The following is a 13,850-nucleotide window of genomic DNA, read 5'->3' on the forward strand; positions in this document are numbered from 1 at the left end:
CGATAATAACTGCAGGTCAGGTGTTCCATGTGAGGATAGCATGTGAGGATCCCCATGACCAAGACCGGGTTCGTGCCCTCGAGTCGTAGTCTCAGCAGGGTGCCTGAAAGTACTGTGCTTGATTCTGTCATGGAAAGGGAACTGGGTAAAAGTGTTTAAAATTGTGCAGATGAATCTCAAGCTCTCTTTTAAAAGGCAGCATTCAAGACTGGGGGTAGGGGGGCCGACGAGACGAGCGGCGGCCTCGCCAGTCCTGCCTCCACCTTGATTTTTCTGAGAAAAACTTTCAAAGCCTGGTGAGGTAATTCTGCTCCTGCTTCATTTTTTATTCAGCCCTTTTTTCAATGCCATGAGTCTGCAGATTGATTTTCAAAAGTCTGCACAAAACCATCAAATTGTAACCCACACTGCGGTTCACACTGTGCCCTGGTATTTAAATAAAAAAAAACAAGTCCTCAATGTCAGCTTTTTTGATGGTGAAGGAAAATGAATTTCCAGCTTTGATTATTCGTGGTGAATAGTTATGTCAGTGCAGTGAAAAGGACGGGAGCAGAGAGGGAAAAATACAAAGACAGTCTGCACACTAGATAACCGTACCAGGGACGTTCATTAGCTGCAACTGTGATGTTTCAGGCTCAAATCCTTCTTCAAACATCCAGCAGGGGATGTGACTACAGAAATACGACAAAATACATTAAATACCTTACAGATATACCATACTATCACGTGTACAATGACCTCTGTAAGTACGGTCATCAGTGTATATATGATGTTCCGTTCTGCCCTGAATGTGCATTTGACATGCTCAGTAATCATCCATACTAATATGATGGTTCTTTTACCTGATCGTCTCGTTATGGTACATTTAGGTTGTTCATATAATATTGTAAATATGAATCATAAAGGCATTTATTAGCTTTATATTGGGGCCTGCTCATGGGGGAATGTTGGGTCTCATCACCTTCACCTCGTCAGTCTTTGTTCTGTGGGTGTTCCCTCAGGTTATGTCCTCGGCCCACTGCTGTTTGCTTTGTATTGCTTCCTCTCGGGCAGATACTAAGCTATTTTAAAACAAGAAATATCTCCTACCTTTGTCATGCGGATGGTATTAAATTTGCATTTAATTTCAGCCTCACTATGTTTTCAACATCCCTGTTTTTGCTAAATGCCCAACAAAACAGAAGGTCTTAATTCTGCCCCAGATTGGCGTTGTCCCGGAGGCTCTTTATCCTCCCCTGTTAAACCTACGCTCTGTAATCTAGGTGTTTTTATGGGTCGGGCCTTGAATCTTGATCAACATATATACTGTGTGGTTCATTCTTGTTTCTACGAGCTGAGAGATAATGCTAAAGAAAGTCCCATTTTGCCATGTTGATGTGTTTATTTCCTCTTGTCTTGATTACTATAACTAATTTTTCCACTGCTAGATTTGCGCTTGCCTAATTGGTTTGATCTTTAATGTCCGATGAGCCCTCTCGCACAGGTACTTGTAAGGTGTGTCTCTGCACTGAACTGTACTTGTTTTGGTAATGAATGCGCATGGGAGCTTCATCTAGTGTGTGGGCTGTAAGAAACAAACACACAACTGCATAGAGCTGAAGAGAAGACAGATTTATTGGTGTTGCATTACTGTACATAGACTATACACAAAGTGATTAGTCCTAAGAAGCATAACTGTGAAATCATCTGCAGACAAACAAATCACACCCTGATGATAAATACAAATCTGGAATGCATTTAACCAGTTACATCGTCTTATCGCCCTTCTAGGCGTCAACAGTTTGATGTGCTGTGTCGGCGTGAGGGTCCGCTGCACAGGCCCGGCGAGCAGAAACAAAGCTGTTGCATTATTACTCTCGTCATCTCAGTGTCACGTTTCTGAAAATCAGCTGTGTTCGCTGTTCAGTCTCCGACCCGTCTGTGCTGTTTTCTATTGCATTACCTCTACCATTCGTTGGCTGTGCATTGTGCCTGGACCGCTGTCACACTTAATAGACTCGTGAACAAATGACCGGTCATTGAATGTGACAGGAATGATCAAAGCTGAACCTATTAGACAACTGTAACCGTAGCGCAAGCTTTGTTATCCAACCGAGATTCACAACGTTTGTGAGAAATAATACCCACAAAGCTTCTCCTTGCTGGTTCAGTCTAACAGTTAACGTTCAAACATATATTACATGTGTTAGCTTTGGGTTGGAACCTCTGCGAACACAGTTGACCCTGTAAGACAAAACGGTGTGTCTACATAAAAGTGACGGGCACAAGGAGAAACCTTGTGGAACAGACCGTAAGATGCAGAAATCGGGAACCTTTTCCTGGAGTTAGACACTCAATGTGACCTTACTGAGGGACAGCAGCCTACCAGATCAGATCACCTTTAGCTGAGCTCAGTGCTGCTCCATGTGAAAAGTTTGCTTTTCCCCTGTGTTACAAAAAGGTCTGTGTCTGCTACCCGGAGAGCTCACTATGGCTCAAAATAGACTTTATTTAATTTATTCATACTTTATTTCAGTATTTACAAAATATATTCATGGTACGGAGAAGTATTAAAAGTGCAATATGTAACGATTATAGTCCAATCAATTCAAGACATTACGAAAATGACCAGCAGCCTGTGAGGACGTTACAGTTTTGAAGTTATGGTGTGTGTGTTTTGTGTTGAAGGGATATCTACTAGCATGCTAACCAGTTAGCAAAGCAAAAGCCCCTGTGCGGTAGCAGTGTGAACGGCAACACGACCACAACTTCAGAACGCTAGATGAATGGCTAACCGTGCTAATTAGCTAACGGCAGCTACAGACAGCTACAGTTAATGGTCACCCTTTATGATGTGTTGCCCCCCTCTCAAGTCTTACATATTGCAGCTTTAATTTCCACTGGGGGAAAAAAAGGGAGTCTGTCCGCCTCCAACAGCAACACTTTCACCGGAGAAGCAAGTTATAGTTATAAACGCAACTACCTCGTGACATATACATCATAAACAGACTGTACAGCGCGATTTGTCGCGTCAATTGAAGATGGGGTTGCTTATTAGACCGTCGTCTCTGTCGAAAGACTGTTCGTAGTGCGAGATGAACCTCTTTTTCTTTCCAAAAGTGGAGAACGTGTTGTAGACATCCAGCTCTCCTCTGGGCGACAGCTTCAGGGTGCTGTAGTCGGACGTGGTGCCGGGTATGTATACATTGTGCTGGTAGTCAGGTGGCTCAGACTGAGGCTGGGTGTACTTTGGAGCCCACGAGTAGTGAGGACCCGGACCCTCTTGAAGAGTCATCTTGCATTCTGTAAAAGAAAATGCGCATAAATTACAGTTTGTATTGGAAGATTATTTCTGCGAAGAGCCCAAATTTACATACAGTGTACTTGATCGGTATAAGGTGGCTTTAAAGGCAATCTTCTTAATTTCAGCCTATACTCCTAAAAAAAAATTAAAAATAAAAGCAGAACACTTCTTGCGGGGACTTTTAGTAATCCTCCCCCCCACCCCTCCTCCTACCCAGTTTTTGGGGCCTGCTGGTATTATCTGCTTTTCAGTTTACCATTTTACATTTTTTTTTCAGACTAAATCCTCAGACACAAATAAGTGGAGAACCCCCCCCACGCCACCACCCACTTTCGTGTGCAAAAGATAATGAGCTCAAATTGCACAGTTTGCCACCTACCCTTCATGTGATTTCCCCAGGTCCAGTACTGCGGAGCTACGGAGCAGGAAAACCCGCCGGCGTCGTATTTTTGCTGGCGAGAGAGAGTGCCCTCCATGTTTCCTGAGCTATACCTGAGGACATAAGCGGACAGGGCGATTGTATGTTTGGGTTTTTACTCGCTTATGTGTGCATGTGACTCGTGTGTGCGTATTGGCCCAACGATGTGCTCACCTCTTGTATGCTGAGTTGCGTTGGTTCTTTGTCCAGGTCCAGTCATTGTTCGAATACTTAAGCTGTACGGTTAAAACGGGGAAAAAAAGAGAACGTTTTGTTTAGCTGGATTCATCCATAGCAGAGTATTGGGTATGTCATGGCTTTAGATATACCATATAGTCAGATGGCAGATGTGTCTTTGAAAACGAACACTCAATCAAGTCCATAGAAAGACAATTCAACAAAGTCGGGTTTTTTGTGCGACAGCTGCAAACTTAAGAAAGCCTATTAAGTTTTTACCAGACTTTTAAAAAGATGGATTTCATTGCCGTACACATTTCTGAAATGGACAAATTACATAACAGGCTCTCTAATGGAAACGCCATAATGACGGAGAAGCTCAATTAGCGAGTACGCTAATCTGCTTACGTGACCGTTGTGGGGTTTATTGTTAATGGTACTGATGCAGTTGACTGGAGCACAAATAAAGCAGCGAGATCAGGAGACGGCTTCAGGTTTGTCATGGAAATGTGCGCCTCTTTTATCCTGGCAACGTGTTCTATGCCGGTGTCACACACCTCGACACACTGCGGTAATTTGCTCAGACTGCAGGGTGTGCGTTGTCACAGCGTGCCGCTGGGTTGAGGCTGTATTTTCCGAGTGGATCATTTGCATAGAACGCTGGAATTGCAGAAACTAGTCTGACTTTTCTTTGTTGTTGTTGCTTTTATACTGTAGATTAGAAGTTGGGGGTTAAAGTATAGCATAAACATGCAATTTAAATGTATTCAACACATTATAATAGGCCATATGGGAGCAGATTGTTACAGAATGTGAAAAATGATACTTTCCTCGTCTTAGCCGGTGGACAATTTGTGTAAAGGTGCACTGCGTAGTTTTTGGGAAGACATTTTAATCAGAGAAAGATCTTTGGTGATTGATTAAAAAAATAAATAACTGTGTGCCTAGACAAACTAAAAGAACAAACTGTCTTCGTTTTCATGCCTGAATAAACTGAACAAACAAAACGACCTTAAAGGACAATTTCATACTATTTTACATTGTTTTATATGTGGCGGACCCTGCCACCTTCTGAGCTTCAAACACTGTTCTAGGGACCTTATTTTTACTGTGAGAAGATCTTGTTTATTCAGTTATGGATCATTTATATTGGAAATATAAAAAAAAATAAAAAATCTTCAAAAGTACTTAGTGCCCCTTTAACTTGTTGAATTGGTACGCTGGTTAAATTTTGCGCAACAGTCCAAAAAAAAAAAAAAAAAAAACGACTTTATGTTCTCGAGCGCCTCTCTCCACTCTGCCAACAGAAAGCAACAGCAGCTAAAGCTAGCTGAATGGAGATATTAACAAAGTGGCGCCACACAGAGAGCCCCTTCAAATGTTTTCACTGCATGTAAATTCTATTACATTGGTTTAATGTAAAGGACCACATATAATGCAAAACTAATAATGCAAATGCAAAGTTTTACCATCATGCTGAATCAATGTGTGTAAAATAATGAACCAGATGTGGGATTTATTACATGAGACATAGTTACCAATTGGAATGATATTGCTTTTCAGTATAACACTTTTAAAAATAAAGACTTTGCAGACTGCAGAGGATCCCCTGACACACCGTATGTGTAATAAGTGAATGAACACATACGGTTATGGACGAGTCGGCATTAATTTAACCTAATCAGAATAACATGTTGGAATTATTCATTAACTCAGCATGATAGAAGGACTTTGCGTCAAATGTGACACTTTGCATGGAACTTGTGTAGTGAACATTTAGGGCATGGTTATTTTTTAGAGTGTACTTTCATCCTGTAGGCTACACTATAAAATGTGATATTGATTTTTTTTTAAATTTTTTTTTAAATACAGTAAATATATCATTATTAGTCTACGTTTCTTGTTAAACTAAACTTATACTTCTACAATGTTAAAAAGTTGTCGCTCACACAATTTAAACGTACCAGTCTACTTCACTTGGATAATCTGAGTGTATCTATGATCTATATTCCTCACATGTCTAATCCAAAATAACGTTTCCCAGTGTAACATCTCGACATGCAACATAAACTAGTGAAGTGTGCTGTGAGAGACCGTGTCAGAGCGCCCCCTAGCGCGTCTCAAACGCGTTGTGACGTTTGTCCCCCTGCGGTCAACCTTCATGTCATTTCTAATTGACGTGAGACAGCAGGACGACTAGTTATAGTTTCGGGATAAATGCAGCTCTCCAACTGTGTTGATGAGGGAATTAAGCCCACCCCCCCTCCGGTGCGTCACCTCGTTCGGGGTCGCCGCTCTGTTGTTGGTCAGGTCGATCCGGTCCAGTGCGCTCCAGCCGGACGTCAGGTAATCTGTGCTCTTGGAGTTGTTCTGCTGGGCGGACATCACCGGGCTGCACGGCTTCAGGAACATGAAGTCGCTTTTGGACGACTCCGGTGTCAGACACATTTTGTAGCAGTACACCTGAGGGAGCGCGCCGCTGCTGTTCGACTCCGCGCAGCCGGACGCGCCCGAGGACATCCGGACGTTCAGGTTGGACTTCTTGAACACCTCGGTGGTGGTGGGCGACTCGGAGCGAGAGCAGCAGCCGCCGCAGCAGCCGCCGCCGCCGCTCACGGGGGGGAAGTTGGACTCTCCGCTGGACGCTCTGCCCTTCAGTTTACGCACTGCAACCAGGACGATGATAGCCACCAGGAACGTGAAGGAGATTGCGCCCAGGGACACGATTAAGTACAGGGTGAGGTTGGAGCTGTGACGCGGGCTCAGTGACAGGTCACCCAAATCGGGCTGCGAATCTGGCAGGCTGTCAACCACTGACAGGATGATGGAAACTGTGGCCGAGAGGGGCGGCTGACCATTGTCCTTCACGAGGATGACCAGTCTGTGCCTCGTGGGCTCCTTCTCCACCAACTGGCGTATTGTCCTGATTTCGCCCGTGTACAGAGCCACGCTGAACAAGCTCGGGTCCGTCGCTTGGAGCATTTGATAGAAGAGACGCGAGTTTTGACCCGCGTCTGCGTCCACGGCGCTGATTTTGGTGACAAGGTGACCGGCGTCCGCAGATCTGGGCACTGCCCCGCTGGGCGCAGTTCCATTCTGCGGAACCGGCGACACGATCACAGGTGGATTGTCGTTCTGGTCCAGAATGAAGATAGTCACTGACACGTTGCTGCTCAGAGGCGGAAAACCGGCATCTTGAGCTTTCACTGTGATCTGAAAGTTTTTAAGCTGCTCGTGATCGAAGGATCTCAGCGCGTAAATGTTCCCGTTGTCTGAGTTTATGGACACGTACGTGGACACGGGCATCCCCTGTATGTCTCCGTCCAGTATGGAGTAGGACAGGTACGCGTTCTGACCCGAATCTGGATCCTGCGCGGTCACCGAGCAAATCGAGGCTCCGGGCGCGTTGTTCTCGGTCAGATACACGGTGTAGGATGGCTGCTTGAAGCGGGGCGCGTTGTCATTCACGTCAGACACTTGAACCAAAATAGTTTTCCTCGTGAACAGAGGTGGGGAGCCCATGTCTCGGGCGGTCAGGGTGATGTTAAACTCCGCCACCGCCTCTCTGTCCAGAAAATCACAGGTCACCAGCGTGTAGTAGTTCTTGAAGGACGAGTGCAGCTGAAACGGGACGTGGTGCGGGATCTCGCAGTCCACGTTCCCGTTTTCACCTGAGTCTTTGTCCATGACGCTGATGACGGCGATCACCGTTCCAGGGGGCGCGTCCTCCTGCACAGGTGTGGACACCGAGGTCAGGATCACCTCCGGCAGGTTGTCGTTCTTATCCAGGACGTTCACCAGCACTTTGCAGTGAACTGCTACAGCGGAGGGGCCCTTGTCTTTAGCCTGGACATATATTTCATGCATCCTGGCTTTTTCGTAATCTATCACTCCCTTGACTTTGATTTCCCCCGTGCGCGAGTCCACGCTGAAAAGCTGGCGCACTTTGATGGGAGCGTGGCCGCTGAAAGAATAAGTGATGTCGGCGTTGGGACCCTCGTCTAAATCGGACGCGTTGAGTTTTATGACAACCGTGCCTTTGGGTGCGTTCTCGGCGAGCCTCACCCTGTAAAACGACTGGTCAAACACGGGCGCGTTGTCGTTCGCGTCCAAAACGGTGATATCAATTTGCGCAGTGCCGGACCTCTCCGGCGCGCCCCCGTCCACCGCCGTCAGGACCATCTGATGTGCACTTTGCTGCTCTCTGTCCAGCGGGCTCTGCAGGACCAGCTCTGCGAATTTACTGCCGTCGCTGCGCGTCTGGATGTCCAAAAGGAAGTGCTCGTTGACGCTCAGCAAATAGGTGCGGAGCGAGTTGGACCCGACGTCCAGGTCCTGTGCGCTCTCGAGTGGGAAACGTGAGCCGGGCGCAGCGGACTCAGATATGTCCAGGTTAAACTCGGTCCACGGGAAGCTGGGAGAGTTGTCGTTCACGTCCAGGATCTCCATCTCCACCCTGTACAGCTCCAGAGGGTTCTCTATGACCACCTGCAGGTGAAAGGAGCAGGACAAACTCTGCTCGCACAGCTCCTCGCGATCAATCCTCTCGTTGACGAACAAAACTCCGTTCTCCAAATTTACCTCCACGTACTGCTTCTTGGCACCCGAGACTATCCGGAATCTGCGCGCAGAGAGCTTGTCCAGATCCAGACCCAGGTCCTCCGCAATGTTGCCAACAAAAGCGCCGTGCTCCAGCTCCTCGGGGATGGAGTAGCGAATCTGTCCGCAGACTGCGTCCAAGAAACAAGTGAACAGCGCAAAACGGCACACAGCACGCCATCTCCCGCACAGTGTCTCCCTCGTCCCCCGTGCGTCCATCTGGAGGCTGGAGCAGTGCCGCAACTCACGCCAAGGGGGACAGTGTCTGTGGTGAACTCATGCAGGGTGGCGGAGGAAGAACTGTGCGCAAAAAAACAGAAGGAAAAAAAAACACAGTGTGGAGAAAACTTGACATTGGCGGGACTGGAACAGCGACTGTCTGCCCGAGAGAACAGAAGAGGAGAGAGATAGGGATGCGCAAGGGCTACTAGCCTCTCTCAGATTAGTGTGTGCGTGCGTGTGTGTGTGTGTGTGTGTGTTTATTATTGGCCCTACTGTTCCAATAGGGGAGGAAAACGACATCTGCTCGGTTAATCTTTCCTGCCTACTAGCCCGATCAAATTCATGTCACAGTCTCCAGGGCTCTGACCGCAGGGTCAAACGCACTTGATTCAATTTTCTTATAAGAGTGTGTCATCGCTTTGAACTGATACAGTTTAGCATAATCGGATCTAAAGCCACCCTCCTGCAGCATATTTACTTTTGATGAACAAAACCAAAAATAAATAATAAAAAAAAAAAGTTACAGCTGCAGAGTTTTGACACTTTTGAATCCGGCTACTTCTATTTTTAGAAATGCTTTACTTCATGGATTTTTTGTATCATTATTACAGCGCAGTATAGTGATAGTAAATAAACTATGTAATAGTCCTTTTTTACATTCATTTATTCTATTAAAAAACACGTTTATTAGCTAATTCTAATAATAAAGTGGAAATGTGAATGAGAAAATGTTTTTTTTTTTTCAGTTGAACCTTTTACGAAATCTGTGATGTAGAGGAGGAAAAGCTTCAACTTGTAGCAGCGTTAAAGGAGCAGTGCGTAGTTTTGGGTCAGACATTTTGATCGAAAGAGAAAAAAGATCTTCATTGACTCTTTTTTTTAAAGTCCAGAACAAACTAAATAAACAAACTCCCCCATTTTTTCATGACTGAATAACCAGAAGAAACAAACTGACCTTAAATGACAACACAGTTTCATTTTACTTCGTTTATACGTATGTGGAGGACCCTGCCACCTTTGTAGCTATGCACAGTGTTTCATTTGACAACAGCTTGCATATTCAGCTATGGAAAAAAAAAAATATTTCTGAGGTTGTACTATTACCTCATTAATATTCTGATTTTGATATTGAATTTCGTCTGCAGAACCACATACTGCCCCTTTAAAGCCTTTCTCTAATGAAAGAAAGACTGATAGCAGTCCCACAGAGACAGTATTGCAGCACTCTTATCAAAAGACGGACACTGTATTATAGAACGAGCTGCTGTAAAATGGCTTTGAAGCCTCCAAAGAAGAATGTTATGGTGAATCTATGCGCAGCATTTGAAGTCTCTAAGTTGTTAAAAAAAAAAAAAAATGTCCTCAGGAAGAAGCTCAAACTCCTCACAGGGATTGCTCCTGTTTTTAAAACAGCATATTCCAGTGCATTAATACTCAAATAGAGCAGTTGTATCTGTTTACCATCCACCTCAATGCACACTCCACCCGTTTGCTCTGAAGGAAAGGGGGGGGGGAAAAAAAAAACCCCAGTTCCCCTGGTTAAAAGCTGAAAACACAATCTGTCTGCAGGAATGAAACCGCAGCAGATGGTGAGGTTTTTCCACGGGCTCATGCTCTTTTTAATTAATGGAATGGAGATTAGAGGGCATTTTCCCTGGATCATTAGTGAACAGAGGAATTAAGACATTTTGTGAGGAATAATCCCAGGGCTATCCATGTGATGCACATGTGGTTTTCTCTCCGTGGTCGTACTGACCTGCTTTTTCACAGCCTAAGTGCATGGCATCACTTACGCACTGCAGAAACTAAGTAGCTGGGATAAGGGGACACAACCACCACATTTAGGGATCAAAAATACAAAAGAGATTATGCGTCTGTCACTGTCCCTCCCTCTCTTGCACACACACACACACACATACATATACACACTTACTCTTACACACTGTCCCTCTCTCCCTCCCTCTTCCCTCTCACTCAAGGGCGAAAGTAGAATATCAATCCCTTTGTCTTTAACTACTTTCCAGCTTTAAAACTGCGGGATTATGGATAGGTTAGCCTATATTCTGCAGCTTTTAACACTTAAGCGGGTTTCTAGCAGGAAACTGCGTGGTGCATTACGCCCAAAATGGAAGACATGTCCGTCCTGTAGCGTGCCCACGAGTTCACCTAATTATAATTTCTGAGCTCTAATTTAACCTCTTTCGCGAAACGTTGCAGATGCTCCGCACCACCCGGCACGAAGAGCCGACAGCGAACCGACGGCGAGGACCTTTCGCGCGATCGACCGCCGTGGTTATGAGGGGAACTGTAACGTCCAGTCTCCCGTTTGTCTCTGCCACATGGTATGCCAATGCAGCTGCAGCCATTGTGCACAGGGAGGGCTTGTAAATAAGAGTCAGCGCTCGTGCTGGGAGTATGAAAGGGAAGTGATGTTTTATCGAATGCACTCAATAGAACAAACAACATTACCAGGAAAAAGGGATTTTGGCTCCAATTTGGGTATCCCATTTGTAAACATAGATTTTCATTAATAAATTAAGCAATTCAATAGTCTGCGAAAAATCCATTTGGATATTGCCTCATGCGCATGGTTGATTGTGTTTATTATTAAAGTCTTTGTTGTACCACAAAAAAATGTTGCTCTCTTTCCCCTCGGAGAAGAGGAGGATCAGCGAATGAGAGTTCTTTGTCCTCTCTTTCATTTGTACAGAGATTGTTACGGAGCCGGTTTCTTCACTCGTCATCTCGGGGTTATGTTCAAAGGTATTATAACCGACGCGAAGCTCAGACTGTGTCTCCGCCATCGGAGTAGCTTCACACTTTCATGTGTGTCTACCCTTCTCCCTGGCCCCTATAAATATGGCAGAGCATGGGCTTTTCACAAGGTCGACACCTGAGTTATTGAAGTAGATTTCGGCGTCTGTTGAAACTTGACGTGAATGTCAAGAGCAGAGCTGTTGTTGTTGGTGTTGTCACATGGCGAGCTCCTGACACTGATTGCTGGCTCACAAAGCCTACGGAACCGTCAACACTAACTCTTTTTTTTTTTGCCCAGGCGACCGACAGCCACGGGCAGAGAAAAGCCATAAGTTGAGGTGTGCATGTGGCGACTGACAGCTCATTCGCCGGTGACATTATAACATGCTGTTGCTACGGTGCACAGGACGAAGCCAGCAGTAACACATGCAAAGATATTGTGCCTTATGTTAACATCTCCTGATTCTAAACTGGAAATCAAAACTTAATTCTTAAAAAACTAAACTACATCTAAGGCACTCTGTGATGCAGGGCTAAGATTCAAAGTTGACCCGCTATTAGGTTCACTTTAGCCCGCCAGATGTTAGCCTTGTGAAAAGGGAAGAAAGTTTGGACTCCCCTGCTATGAAAAAGGTTTTTAACTTGTAATTGATGGCTTTAATAATGGTGAAGAAATCTGCTTTATAGCTTTTGATGATGAAAAGTTTTGAGTTGCCGTGTTGCCTTGTCTTTTTTTTTTGCTCCTTAATTAATCAGGACGACCATTTACATTCAGCGAAATAGCTGCAGTACATCTGGACATAATCAATGTATCATTTTTTTGTTAGTTAGCAATAGCGAAGAGGTGACCGGAAACAAGGAAGTGAAAAAGGCAACAATTGTCCCCAGTCGGATTTGAACCGAGGAGCTGCGGCTCTTGGGCATTATCCTAACCCTTAAACCACAGTCGGTGCCCTCAAACCCCCAAATCCTGTTGATAACAGCTAAGTCGTACTTACAAATGCACACTTGATTTATTTCATTAAGAACCCATTATTCAGTATTTATTAGGATTCGTATTTTCGATAACTTTAAGGTAATAATCTTGAAGATTTCCATGTAAATGAATATCTGTTTAGTCCTTATCTATCGCCCAATGAGGTAACACGAGGATGATTGAGCCTAGTGGCCCACTGATGAAAGCCCTTGCCTTTGCTCATACCAAAGGCGTAAGCTGGGTGTCGGTGGCAACTTTTCCGGAAAATATCCCAAGCGGCGAACGGTTAGTGACGCCTTCACCCAGATGTGATTGCTCGGCCAGAGACAGAGCAGGCGGTTTGTACGCCCACACAGCAGTTTTGTTTGTCCAGGTCTCTGCTAGCGTTAACGGCTAACGCTACTGTTAACGGTCATGGGCGGACAAACGAAGAAAAGACCGATAACAACGGACAGAAAGTGCAAATCGTGTGGTGTTGTTATGGAAGCGTGGCGAAGCTTCCGGCTGACGACTGATTGACGTCACTCCGGAAGGCGGTGAGCTCCAAAAATACACCTGCTTCTGGAAATCTTTGAGATTGCCACTTTAAGTGACAAGCCTGTGATTAATAATTTAAAGTCAAGTAAAGACATGGTTATTGAAATATCACCCTTTTTGTAATGACTTCACTTGGGTGCTTAACTCACGCCTGCAGGTACACACTTCTTACTTCTGCTCCGATCTCATCCGGCCCAAATACTCGAAGTAGCTGCTCAGAAGTCATCGGCGCTGTGGCTGCGCGCACACATCAGCGGCAGACAATGAGGACAACTTTGCATATGAGGACGAAAGTGGCTTTTAAAATGCAGATTCAGAGATTAGGGAGCAATTCAGGTCAGCGCCGGATATGGAGAGACTAAACAATTACCCACGCCAACAAGCAGATGTCTCCTTGTACAACACACAAGCATCAACAGAGAGGCTGCTCAGCGTGTGGAGCGTGGTCTTTTTTTTTCCCCCCCAAGAGGACACACTGTCGGACAGCCAATTTGAGGAGCTTCACTTCTGTTGCTATGATCATTACTTTTGCAGGAAGGAGAGGCAGACTGCAGACAGGAGTGGAGACTACTCTTCACCGAGTGTGACCCGCTGTGTTGACCTATAATAAAGCCTCGGTGTTTATAGTTTAGAGATTTCAGCTTCTGTTTGCCCACTTCTAATAGACAACACCACAGATGTATTTCAACCGTTTTCACCTCTTTCTATGGCATTCTTTGTTCATGACACTCTTATTTCATCTTTATCTTTTTTTCATTTTTAAATACCGTATTGACCCGAATATAGGACGAGGTTTTTTTCCGATGAAAATAATGTGAAAATGTGGGGTCATCTTATAACCGGGGTCTAACCGTCGACACCTGCTGATAGTTGTCTCGGGT

The 13,850-nt window shown here is 45.1% G+C and overlaps 1 protein-coding gene across 1 annotated transcript; it reads right to left on the reverse strand.

The window, feature by feature from the left end:
- Positions 1–1,590: 1,590 nt before the first annotated feature.
- Positions 1,591–9,044, reverse strand: LOC115593429 (protocadherin beta-15-like). Its single transcript, XM_030436930.1, has 4 exons — positions 6,156–9,044; positions 3,876–3,937; positions 3,663–3,775; positions 1,591–3,282 (listed from the first exon to the last, which is right to left on the reverse strand). Exons 1-4 carry the CDS (start codon positions 8,694–8,696, stop codon positions 3,011–3,013), a joined length of 2,988 nt encoding a protein of 995 aa, XP_030292790.1. The 5' UTR covers positions 8,697–9,044; the 3' UTR covers positions 1,591–3,010.
- Between the last annotated feature and the right edge of the window lie 4,806 nt (positions 9,045–13,850).

Source organism: Sparus aurata, chromosome 13 (assembly GCF_900880675.1).
Source record: "Sparus aurata chromosome 13, fSpaAur1.1, whole genome shotgun sequence".
NCBI classification, from domain to species: domain Eukaryota; kingdom Metazoa; phylum Chordata; class Actinopteri; order Spariformes; family Sparidae; genus Sparus; species Sparus aurata.

What these genes read in the sequence shown, in the direction of transcription:
- LOC115593429 (XM_030436930.1), bottom strand. Translation starts at nt 8,696, where the DNA reads ATGGACGCACGGGGGACGAGGGAGACACTGTGCGGGAGATGGCGTGCT. An exon ending in GAGCGGCGACCCCGAACGAG is followed by an intron (nt 3,938 to 6,155) that starts GTGACGCACCGG and finishes TTAACCGTACAG; the next exon opens with CTTAAGTATTCGAACAATGA. An exon ending in CGCAACTCAGCATACAAGAG is followed by an intron (nt 3,776 to 3,875) that starts GTGAGCACATCG and finishes TTATGTCCTCAG; the next exon opens with GTATAGCTCAGGAAACATGG.